Source organism: Caloenas nicobarica, chromosome 24, assembly GCF_036013445.1.
Source record: "Caloenas nicobarica isolate bCalNic1 chromosome 24, bCalNic1.hap1, whole genome shotgun sequence".
In the NCBI taxonomy this organism is placed as follows: domain Eukaryota; kingdom Metazoa; phylum Chordata; class Aves; order Columbiformes; family Columbidae; genus Caloenas; species Caloenas nicobarica.
Genome location: NC_088268.1, coordinates 3864268 through 3876728, shown reverse-complemented (window position 1 = coordinate 3876728; position 12461 = coordinate 3864268). Strand labels below are relative to the sequence as shown.

Below are 12461 nucleotides of genomic sequence, written 5' to 3'. Positions count from 1 at the left end.
ATTTACCTTTTATGATGCTGGTTTGGGTTTGTTTTAGTGAAGCGATGTTTTTTCTCAGAACTGTGTAAAATAATTAAGATGCTAGTAGTTTTTAAAGCGCATCAACAGACCGAAAATTTGGTGCTACAGTGAGCATTTTCATCAGTGGGTAAGAGTTTCTTTGGTATGTATGCAGATAAACTTGCCTCACACAGGGGAATCACAATCAAGCTGAATTTCTCTTCTGCCTTTGAAATGTTATGTGGATGTTACTCGTTAAGGTCACGAGGCAAAGTCCGTTGAAGTAATAGATTAATTATTTATTTGTTTATTTGAGCCTTTGATCAAACCCTAATTTTTTTCAGCGGGGAGTTCTGAAGCCAAATCTGCCATTTAAAATCGTCAGCGTTTTGTCAAATACTGTCTTGGCCAGAAACCGGCAGTTCTTTCACCGGACCTAAGCAGAGCTTCTCTGATGTTATTCATGATACAGACAGAAAGTCTGTGTGGGAGAAGACATAACCCTTTGTTGTAAAGCTTCAGGATCTTTGAGTTTTCTCAAAGAGCTCCTGTATGTTTTTTTAGAATGTTTTTGCTGAGTACATGTCCTGTTTCCTCTAATCCAGGGATTTGATCAAAGAGTTCTAAACGAATACAACTTCTGGCCTTTAGAGAGGCTGCGATCAAGTAGAGCTGGACTCCTGCAAACTTCAAACCGTTTATCCAACAGTTTGGTTGTGGGTTTTTTGGCACGGTTCAGGCGTTAAGGTTGTTCCCGTGCCAACACAAGTCGTGGTTACTCGTGACATAGATACTGCTGCTCGTGGGATGGGTTGATGGGTCGTGGGGTTGGTTTCAATACAAAAAAACCAGTCGTCTTCGAGTGTTGAATGTTCACTTACAACATCTCCGTGGACAAACAGCGTTAACCTGATAATCTATTACTCAGCTGCCTTAAGATGCCACTTCCCGCCTGTTCTGGGTGTTGAATAAAACCAGGTGCAGCTCAAGCTGTGCACTTTTTAAATTAATTGCCGTCCTCTCTGCTGAGAGCTGCCTACTGCTTTTTTTCAAGTAAATTTACATACTAAATTTAAAGATCAAAATAATTTTCTAAACAGTCCGTGTCAGGTCACCCACAGAAAAGAACTCATGTCAGACTTAAAGAAACCACCGCAGAAAGTTTAGATTTGTTCCTGCTCCTATTTGGTAACAGTAACAATAAAATACAACAACTAAAATGTACTGCTATATGTAAAAGCAAACTGAACAGCTCCTGTGTGAAGTCCAGTAAAGCATAAGTGTTGAGAATTTAAAATTGTTTCAGTTCACACAGCAAACATCCCGACTAGTGCAGGACTTTTGATCCCTGCACAGTCTGTTATTATCCCAAAGTGGTGAACGCTTCATTTCTTCATGCTGTCATTTGCCCTGGACCTTCAACACTTGAAGACTTCAATAACCTGTAATTAAGATTGTGTTATTCATAGTAATAAATTGCACAAGAAATGGCTTCACTCTCCAAAATACTTCACGCTCGGCATTTGCTCTCCAGAGTTTCTGCGCTGGGGGAGGGAGGACGGCAAAATTCTTTCATTTGTTCTTTTTCTGACCGTTCTAGTCCGAGTAGCCATTTCTTGTTTCAACGCACCATGTTGATGATTATGCTCCTTTTCTCAGTCTTCTTGTCTTTGCTTATGAAGAACAGTATGAGCTGGAGAAATTTCTCTGAAAGTTTTGCCTAGAGTGTGAGCGTAAAAGAAGACTGGAAAAGTAATGGTTAATGGCATGCAGTCCCCTGCCTCTCCTTCCTCTAACTCTTCTCACCATCTGCTTTCTTCTGTTTGTTTTGCGTCTGTCGTTTCTGTCTGGGCTCTGGGTTAATAAGTTAGATGGTGGAATGAATTGCTTTCAGTTCTTGTGAGAATTGATTTTTGTTCTGTTTGTAAACTGGAAGGGGCTTGAATTGTATGGTGTTTGGTGTGGCGATCCAGAGCCATTACAGGGCAGAACTATAATCAACGGTAGGGAAAATTAACCTCTTTGTCAGGCCTTGAGATTAAAGGTGCACGATCTGGGTGAACAATAAGCAATTTGAAAATGTTTAATAATGAAAGGTCTGCATTGTAATTGCTGGCATGCAAACCCTTGGGTTTTTCCAATCCTGAATGACCTGGTGTAGTAAAAAATATTTTGCAATATCTATGATATTTCGCTCACTGTTGGTGAAGACTCTTATTCAAAGTCTTTCCTAGAGTCTTATTTTTCTGCATGGTAGCTGGATAGCTCTTTCATTTCCACATAGTCTCTCAATTTTTGATTTCTGTTAAATCTTATAACAAATCAGTCATCCTTCCAGAACCAGAGCTGATGCTGCTTTACTGTGTCCTTTCTAGAAAGGGTGTGAGCATCAAATCAAAGTAGTTGAGAGATGAATTTAGAGAACACAAGGTCTGGTTATGCAAATAATCCTTGTGTAAGAAAGTTCATGTTTAGTAAAACTGGTCTAATCCAAATTTATTCTAAGCTGCTTTGTTTTGTAATTTCTAAGCAGGACTTGTCATCGCTTTATACAGTGTCCTGAATAAAGGACACATAACCCAAAAGGCTCAGAGGTAATAATTTAACATGTATAAGAATTACCCTCTCAAGTGAGGCAGATCCAAGGTTTTCAGGAGTGCTATTCTTATTTTTTTATGTTTCATATGCTAAGATGTGGTGTGCCTCACAAAAACTATCACAGAGAGTATCTCGATCACTGATAAATACAATACAAGCCTCTTAAAATTGTAACTAAACTGTTTTTCAACATTCTGAAATCTAGTTCTCAAATAATCACTGGTGTGTTTGGTCTGTACGCTTTGTTTTGGGTACTAAGCTTTCTTATTTTGGTCGTGTTCTCCCTGAAGCAAAATTTTCTTTCAGTTTTCGATGTTGCAACGAGTTGCCTTAAACTTGAAAGAATCAGAAATGCTTCATGTTGGCTTTCCAAGCTAAATTTAGGGCTCCCCGACTCTTGTAACATCCACGAGCTAAAGCGAGTGTCCGTACAAGCCATCGAGCTGCATTCGCTGTCAGCCCTGCAAAAACTTGGATGTGGTCAGTGCTTCTATTTGCCATGTGAGTAGAACATCGTAGAGTTTTTCCCCCAAATTATGACGCAACTATTGCACAAATCAACTGAGGCTGAGTCACTAGACTTGCTATATATAGTTTTGCAAGGCTGCACTGTATGCGTGCATGTGTTTCACATGCTCTAGGGTCAAACTCTACGTTTGAGTGTATTTTAGCAAGTTTCCCCTGTGGGGAAGCCCTCCTGTGTGCCACCAAGGGTAGAACTTGGCCCTCTGTCTGTGCCAAGGAACTGTAATTTTCATCATTTTATCATATAAGCTGCAGAGGTAGAAATAACTGCGACGCGGGGTTGAACGAAATGTGCAGATGGTGCGCGAGAGGATGTGACTTGAGCATCCTCCCTGCCTTGAATTGCTGACACTTACAAGCTGTATTCCCAAGAATTTGAGCCTGCAAATTAGTTAAAGGACAATATAAATCTGTGTCCTCTTTTAATGCCTGGGTAGCCAAAAAATGAGCAGCAGCATCAGACTTCCTTAAGCAATGCAACTTATGTGTCTGGCAATAATACATGTAGTGAATAAGTGTAAGTATCTTGAAGAATGAATAGATATAATTTAAAAACAACCCCTTGTTTTTAAGCTGGAAGTGTCATGTGTTTTTCCTGGAAGGGGAACTTTGTAAAGCAAATAAAGGAAATTACCATCTGGTACGTCCAGGTTTTGTTGCTGACTCTGCCCCTGTATCTGCGCTGATGTGGCGAGTCACCTGATATCGATCAAACTATGACTATCGTCAGGTAATTCCGAAAGGAACGAGGTGTTGCCTTTGCACTGGAGGGTGCCAGAGGCTTTTCGCATCTTTAACGCTCAGAAAATACACAAGTAGCGCAAGAGGGAGTCGGCATCTACTTTGACTTTCTCCCCGTTTAAAGGTCGAGGGAAAGATGAGGGTGAGGTGTGTCACTCTGTTTTGTGCCATGGTTCTTGGGAACATCTCTTGTATTTAAAACTTGATAATTTTTTTTTAATTCTGCCTTTCTTCAGACTTATATACCCCACAGCCCCTTTGTTCTGCCGCAGCAACCTTTCTTGTATGGAAGCTTTGCTGAGCCATTCCATTTTCCTCTTGTTTTTCTCCTTCCTTGTGTGATTCTTGCTGTCTTTTCTATCATCTAGTTCTCCTTTCTGCTGTCTTATGTTCGTTCTTTTTTTTTTTCTTTCTTTTTTTGTCTCCCCAAACTATCTCCTGGTTCCTCATCCCCTGCATGCCACTAACTAGTTTCATTAGATATTAATTGATTTGTGAATTCAGGCTGAATTGCATCATCAGCAGATGGCGGATCCAGACCTGTTGGAGGAATCCTCTTCACTCCTGGAACCGAGCGAGATGGGAAGAGGTGCCCCACTACGACTTGGGTAACCGCAATTATTTATGCTTTTATTTGTCTGGCTTTAGAGTTGCCACCTTGTTCAGCCTGCGGAATCTGCAACGATTTGAGTGCAGTCGCAGAACTTTCCAGACTGGCCCGTCAAGCAGATGAAGGCTGATCTTAAAACCAGCTGTTGGGCTCTGGTTTTGTCCTGAGTACCTACATTTCCCGGGACATATTTGTGCTTCGCACGTTTCTCTCCGCACAATAAAATTTTACTAGTTTGTAAATCTGCTCTGGTTGCTTTTGCAGACATTCTGAGCTCTCACAGCTTTGTTGAAACCAGTAGCTAATACTCTGAAAAATCCTTATAGTTCTATATCCTCTTTATTAGCTGCTTCCAGGCTGGTTTTGTGTGTATGTAATTCTTTATCTGGACGTAGGGGTTTGAAGCAGTGAGCTCTTCTGAAGCACATGCCTAGAACACGGTCATTGGCAGCCGTGACTGCTCTAATCCTTGCCGTGTAACCTACCAGGAACCTATTGAAATGAAGACTAGCAGGCATAGAAACTGTATGTCTAAATGCATTTCTTTCTCCTTTAACCAGAGGTTCGTGGTTTGGGTTTTTTTTTAATAGACGATTTCATGCCGTTAAAGGCAAAGTTTGTGCTATGGTGAAGTTGTGTTTGTTGTGTTTTCATCTCTGTGTGTTTAGAGGACCTTCCATTTTGCTTAAAGAACTAATTTTAAAGCACGATCTGATGCTAAACTCCAGCTGCCGTCGGTGGTTTGGGTGTTAGGCTGTGTGTTCTTGGAGGTGCAGAACTGACATTTATTCTGTCCCCTCTACAGGTTTGTGGCTGGCGTGATCAACCGCGAGCGAATCCCCATGTTTGAGCGCATGCTGTGGCGAGTGTGCCGAGGGAACGTGTTCCTGCGTCAAGCAGAGATTGAAAACCCCCTGGAGGATCCTGTGACGGTAAAAGGGACTATTGTTTACAGCAGCAAAAGTCTCAGATGTGTAAAACAATTTGCTTATAGATCTAAGCCTTTGTCTCGATATGCTCCATGCAGGAAAACGTTTGCATTGCATCCCTTCACAGAGCATCCTTGCAGCCTCTGAGGCTTTAGCGACAAATGTTTTCCTGTTTTATTAAAACAAGATATCGGGAGGGATAACGAATGCTGTTGAAAGGGGGAAAAACAGCTCAAAATTTGGACTGCAGGAGGGCGTAGTTGCTTCTCTGGCACAAATTACAAGTGCAACTCCTGTGTGCACTTCTGAATAAGTTGTGATCTTCCTTGAAAGAGGCTTTGGACATGAGCAGCGTATAACATCTGTAGCTCATTTACTCCGAACTTGGACCTTTTGTTTTTTTCTTAATTTCCTAATCAAAAATCTAAACATCCACCCAAGAATTGTTGGCTTTATTGCAGATAAAAATAGTAAATGTTGTGACTGGGCCTGTTTTTTTACATTCGGTGTCCTCTTTGCTCAGATCAATGCCCGAACTTTGGGAACTCTTAACCAGTAAAAATAAAGTCTGTGTGTTGGCTGCACTGGAACAAAGACAGAAGAGTTTAAACTCAGTAACCGCCTCTTTGTTTCTTGTCCTCTTGTCCCACCAACTGCTGGTAGTTGACCTGTAGAACTATGTCTACTAGGAGAGACTTTGTTCTTATTGTGCAACACTTCCTTAAATTAAGGTTACACCTAGTGTAATTATTCTTGAAACATTATGTTAAAATTTCCTCAGTAAGGTAGAACAATAACTTGTCAACAAATGCAGGAAAGGGGACCTGGCTCCTAACATCAAAACAGCTGTACAAGGAATGTGCCATTGGCCTCTCTGGAGAATTAAAGTTGTTAAACTCCGCTTCATCTTATGTTCATTCACTTTTTTAGCTTTTTGCTGGATTCCATGGGTGAGCTGACTGCAGCAAGCGCTGATAAATATTTCATTGCATCTCTGTTCTTTTAGAGATCGTCCCAGGTTTTCCTGTTTATTGTATTACATAGAATAGATAATTAGAACATTTTCCTTCAGTAAACACAAATACGGTAGAGATATTCTATACTAAGGCTAAGAAAACTGCTTTTGCTATGACTGTTTCAGTGTTAAGGTACATTCTTGACTCACTGTGCAGATATGAGCTCTGTATGTACAGATTCAGAGGAAAGAAAGGTAGAACTCTGTTAATAGTTTGTTATTATACTAATTTCTGTAAATAGCTGAGCTATTACAGTGCAGCCTTTCTTCTGTTCTAGGGGGATTATGTGCACAAGTCTGTGTTTATCATCTTTTTCCAAGGTGACCAGCTGAAGAACAGAGTCAAGAAGATCTGTGAAGGGTATGAAAGTCTTACAGCTGGGCAGCTCTCTCACATATTTGAAACAACTCAACTGAATATCGATATTTTTCAGCTCCTTATTTCAGAGTGACTGTAGGAGTACATATTTTGATAGCAAATAAAATGTACCATAAGTAGTTGAAACATTTTACAGTCAAACTAGCCACTCCCCAAGCCTGTAATGCTCAAAGTAGGTGACTGCTTTGCTAGAGAATGCCTAAAAACAAGGGCGTTCAAGTGTCAAACCCTTGGACAGAATTAATGAGAGAGATTCTCCCAGGGGAGACCAACAGTCACCACTTCCAGCGGCGTCTGTGCTGGCGTGATAGCAGCACCCCGAACTGGGCTCGCTCATCAGCTCTGTGACAGCGCCTTTGAGACGCCGTCAGCGCAGGAACAGAGGATTCTCTCCCACTTCCATTTTCTTAAGAATTCAGCTTCTGTTTTGGCCTAAACCCAACTTAATTTAAATACCGAAACTCTGCTTGGCAGTCTTTGCTGACCAGAAACTTCTCTTAAGGTGCTGCTTAGTTTATTTCTGTGTTCAGGCTCAGCCATTCTGTTTCCCCGACTGATTTATCTCCTTTCCGTCTCTGTTACTAAGGTGCCTTGCGTGTCTTTCAGATTCCGCGCCTCCCTCTACCCGTGCCCAGAAACACCACAGGAGCGGAAGGAAATGGCTTCTGGTGTCAACACCAGAATTGATGATCTTCAGATGGTAAAATAACGGGGGTCAATGCCCTTTTTTCTTTGATAATACAGTTGAAAACTTCTTTGGACCCTATTAAAACAGGAGTTTAATTATAATACACGTACATACAACATTGACAGAGAACTGCACACCAGGGAGCAGAGAGGAATATGCATGTGTAAGGGGATACCATGTTTTTATACCACGCTTTTATAATTGCCTGCTTCATCCTCAAGAACTCTGAAAACATCTAAACTTATTTCCAAGTTGACATAACAATGGTAACTTTAACCTTTTTTTTTTTTGTTCTGCCCTTCTCCATGTTTTCACCTTGTGCTGTCCTGCAGAGCTTCTGCTTTTCAACTGATCTCTTGTGCAGAAGCCTGAGTGTTGGTAAAAAGTGATCAGCACACAAATCTACCGGCTGACAACTCTGAAAGGGAGAAAGGCAGTATGTTATAATGCAGAAAAATTTAAGGGATTTGAGACAAAATAAAATAATAAAAGGGTCAGACACTAAAAGGAAAAACGGTTGAATTTGGACTGCTTATTTGATACAGAAACTGTCTCAAGCTGGGAGTTGTGTAGTGCAGCTGTTTAGCAGTTGTAAAGTAGACAAGAACTCAGCAGCAGTTTCACTGGTAGGATTCAGAGCTGCATGTGCCCTGTGTCCTCACTTTCCCTTGAGTCTAAGACTTTCCAGTCTGGAAATCTGACTTAGCCTGAATTAAGTCATGTTCCAGTTGGAAAACACCCTCAGTGGAAAAACACTTTCTCCTTTTCCCTTCAGTAGAAACTTTCATTGTGTTTTCTTAAGGCCATGTACACCGCACTTGTAGAACTCTGCTCTTTTAACCTGGGTGGAGGAAAAAATGTTCCCTGTGATCTCTGAACAGTTCATTGTTTGAAATACCCACTGACCTTGGGATTGAAGGAGGAAAGCAGTAAAAGAGTATCCCTGGAAAGAAGCCTTAAAACCTCATAGCAGAACTAGTTAATACAGAGACTGAAGTGTGTATTACAGACGTGTGGCCGTTTTGTGCTTGGGATGGAGCACAAGTATGATGGGAGCGGCTGAGGGACCTGGGGGGTTCAGCCTGGAGAACAGGAGGCTGAGGAAAGACGTTCTCAATCTCTACAACTGCTTTGGTGCTCGTCTGGTCTTGTTGGTCGGCCCAATTTCACTGTGCACTTCTGTATCCTGCGAGTTCCAGCCGAGGATTTTACCTCATCTTTATTCTCCTTCCCTGTGAAAGGTGCTGAACCAAACCGAGGATCATCGCCAAAGGGTTTTGCAGGCAGCCGCTAAAAATATCCGTGTGTGGTTCATCAAAGTCCGCAAGATGAAGGCTATCTACCACACCCTGAACCTGTGCAACATCGACGTGACGCAGAAATGCTTGATTGCTGAAGTCTGGTGTCCCGTTGCTGACCTCGATTCTATCCAGTTTGCTCTCAGAAGAGGCACTGTGAGTAACTGCTGTGCTGCAGTTCCAGCAGAACATCAACTGTCAGCAAACACAGCACAGACTAATTGATTTTTACAAATTGCCGTTCTCTAAAAACCACGTTTGAATCAGTCCTCACAGAGGACAGTTTATTTAACATGCAGGATCATGGCTTACAGATAAATTTTGTAACAAATACGTTGTGTAAAGCTTCACGTTCAGGAAAATGCTGTAATCGTAAGGTATTTTCCCGTGTTTGAGTCCTTTGGTACGTTCAGTGAGCCTGGCTGTGCTTGGTAGTCCTGCTGTTTGGTTACTTAGTGGAACGTATTGAAAGGCGCTATCCAGGACATTAACAAGCTCTGCTCAGATAGATAACAGAGCTGAGTGTCTTGAAGTCCTTTCATTTGCTGTTTTAAAAACACAAACAAACTCTTGCACGTGTTTTCTTGTCTGTCCTAATCGGACAGTGTTCATCCTCGCTACAAGTGCTTCTCCTCCCACTGTACAAAGTGGAGGGCAGTGGAAACTTGGCAGCCTTCCTCGGCTGTTGAAGTGCATTTCTCATCGTGCAAGCACACTACAAAAATGCCAGATTGTAGTTTTCCAAACGCTAATGAGAAAGTAGAGTTTTACTCTTGTTTTTTTGTTTTTTTAATTAATTAATAGGAGCACAGTGGATCCACTGTCCCATCTATTTTAAACAGGATGCAAACCAATCAGACCCCACCAACATACAACAAAACGAACAAGTTCACTTGTGGCTTTCAAAACATTGTTGACGCTTATGGCATTGGAACGTATCGGGAAATAAATCCAGGTAAATTCATACTTAGAAAAGTCCAGGACATTTATCTCAATTTTTTAGTTGTGGTGTTCTGTTGTGCTGTCTGTCCTGTGTGAAAATTTCTAATAGAGTACTCAAGGCCTCTCAGAAGCAGAGAAGCTTGGGGATTATATTGCTAAATTGCTTAAATTGTGCTGTAGTAAATCTGGGCTTACTCAAACCGAGTGCACTAGGGGTGTGATCTTTTCTCTTACAGCACCGTATACGATCATTACCTTCCCGTTTCTGTTTGCTGTGATGTTTGGAGATTTCGGCCACGGAATCCTGATGACCCTGATCGCTGTCTGGATGGTGCTTCGGGAAAGTCGTATCCTGTCACAGAAGAGTGACAACGAGGTAAAGCAACAGGTCGTGCTGAGCTTTGCGTTTAAAACAAAGGGTTGCAGCTTGGTTTACTCACATCCTTCCGCCCTTGAGCTGACAATGCCCATGACTCCTTACATTTGAGATTTGTGGAGCACACAGAGTGAGAAGCCTGCAGACCAGAGACTGAGTAGCATAATTTCATAATAGTAGTGAGTTCCTTTGTTTTTCCTTTTGGATATTCCTAGGAAATTACTCCTTTCAGTTGTTTGAAGGAAGTTGTTTATCTAGTGTAGTAGATAAGCTGTTGCGAACAAATCACCCATGATTGGATCATAAAGGGATTCAGTCACTGCAAAACTCCTATTTTCCGTACATATACATCATATCTCCAGGATTCTTCTTTGCTGATATAGGTGAGTTTTGCTGGCTCAGGGCTTAGACTGACAGGAGGTGAATTAAGATCCATTGCCAGAGCGTGGAGAAAGCTGAACAGGGTCACTTCCAAACAAATGCTGCCAGCTGGGCACTGGAATCAGTGCAATTCATCCTCCCAGCTAATCCCAGATCCTCTGCGGACAGTCACGCCGCCTGATTATCCTCTATATTCAGATTCCGTTCTGCCTCTCGCACCTTTAATCCCTGCCATGGGGAAATAGAGATTTTGGGCTTTTAGTCCATATGGCCGATTATTGTTTGTCCTGCAACCAACTGATTGTACTGTTTTGTCTTTGAGAGACCTTCTTTGTTTTCACGGACCTTCTTTGTTCATTTTTGTTTTATACTAGATGTTCAACATGGTTTTTAGTGGTCGATACATCATTCTGCTGATGGGACTGTTCTCCACATACACAGGCCTCATCTACAACGATTGCTTCTCCAAGTCTCTTAATATGTTCGGTTCATCATGGAGCGTCCGGCCAATGTTCACAAAAGGCAACTGGACGTGAGTAAATAGTTGGTAACCGCATAAAGAGTGACAGTGATAAGCAGGTGACTTATCTTTCCCCATTGCCCTCCCAGCTCAGGAAAAGAAAAACCTCTGAACTCAGTCTCAAGTAGAATTGGAAGTAGGATGTAAATACCTATCAAGTTTCAAAGGAGCGCTTTTTTTTTTTTCCCCAGAAAACTTGTAATGATGTAGTTTAGCACCTTTCTCCTCACAGACGTAGCAAGATCGCTGTCCCCTGCATCTTTCTTGCTCATTTATTTTTCGTCTGGAAAATATCTAGGAGCACACAGGAACCTTAAAGTTCTCTCACTTCGAGATATTCCTTGCTCTCACAGGGAAGAATGTTGTTAGTTTTTACAGAAAGAGGACAGAATTGCTGGTGTTAATGTTTGTATGGTCTACTTACACCCAAACAGAGATGCTTTGCTTGAACGCACTCCTCTGCTGCAGCTGAACCCCGCGATTCCCGGGGTGTTCGGTGGACCCTACCCCTTTGGCATTGACCCGGTAAGAGCTCTTCTTTCCTTTGCTGTCCTTTAAGAATGCCCTCTGCCAACAGAAAGAAAAGTGCCTGTCAAGTTCACTGTGAACAATTTCCACAGCCCAGCCGTTCCCTTAGCAAACTCTTTATCAGTGTTGGAAATACCCCTGAACAATAAAATTAACTAATTTCCTACTGAGACGTTAGATTCAGGATAGAGAGACTTGTCCTCAGGTCCATTAAAGGCGTCTTTTCCAGTCTCTCTAACCTGTAGCATTTTAATCAAATCTGGTTAGATTTGCAAATCACTTTTTGAAGTTACTTTTTTACCTCGAGGAAAGTTAGTTAGCGATTTTTTTCATTGAGTCTTGGAAAGGTAATTTTCCAAGTAATCTGTCATTTTGCGTCTGCCTACATCAATAACACTGCTTAAAATATTCGACACAAAACCTGCATGTGTTCCGCATTAAAGAGGAAGTGCAGAAAATCAGAACTGTGTGGAACTGTTTATTTAAATGGATAATAATAATTTTTTTCTCTAGGACACAGTCCCCTTTTTCCTGCTACTTTTGCTTGCCATAAAAACAAGCAAGGTTTGATTCCTGTTCTGATGATGGGATCAGTTGCTGTAGGACAGCGTTCCTAGCAGAAAAGGTTGTCTGCTCATTTCCTCAAAAGATATCCGCATGACAAACACATCTTTGGAAAAAAACTGCTCTTACAGCCTAATCCTTCCTGGATGGTTAACACTGTTTAGCTTACAGTGAACATTTTCCTTCTCTTCTGGTTTTCTTTTGGCTGACTCAGTGTTGTTGTTCACAGATTTGGAATATCGCCAGCAATAAGCTGGCCTTCCTCAATTCGTTTAAGATGAAAATGTCAGTGATTCTCGGCATTATCCACATGCTCTTTGGTGTCGCGTTGAGTCTTCTCAACCACATGTAAGCGCTTTGCTCTATT

The 12461-nt window shown here is 41.6% G+C and overlaps 1 protein-coding gene across 2 annotated transcripts in view; it reads left to right on the top strand.

Moving 5' to 3' along the window:
• ATP6V0A1 (ATPase H+ transporting V0 subunit a1) overlaps positions 1 to 12461 on the top strand; it is a 28374-nt gene that overhangs the window by 2218 nt on the left and 13695 nt on the right. Inside the window, exons 6-15 of one of the 2 annotated variants that reach the window (XM_065651239.1) lie at positions 4390 to 4472; positions 5280 to 5406; positions 6697 to 6779; positions 7404 to 7497; positions 8727 to 8939; positions 9588 to 9738; positions 9962 to 10101; positions 10857 to 11014; positions 11437 to 11527; positions 12324 to 12442. In XM_065651239.1, the coding sequence (XP_065507311.1) occupies positions 4390 to 4472; positions 5280 to 5406; positions 6697 to 6779; positions 7404 to 7497; positions 8727 to 8939; positions 9588 to 9738; positions 9962 to 10101; positions 10857 to 11014; positions 11437 to 11527; positions 12324 to 12442 (1259 nt within the window). Of the gene's footprint in view, positions 1 to 4368; positions 4473 to 5279; positions 5407 to 6696; positions 6780 to 7403; positions 7498 to 8726; positions 8940 to 9587; positions 9739 to 9961; positions 10102 to 10856; positions 11015 to 11436; positions 11528 to 12323; positions 12443 to 12461 lie in introns of both variants that reach the window. The other variant, XM_065651238.1, reaches the window with a different exon arrangement.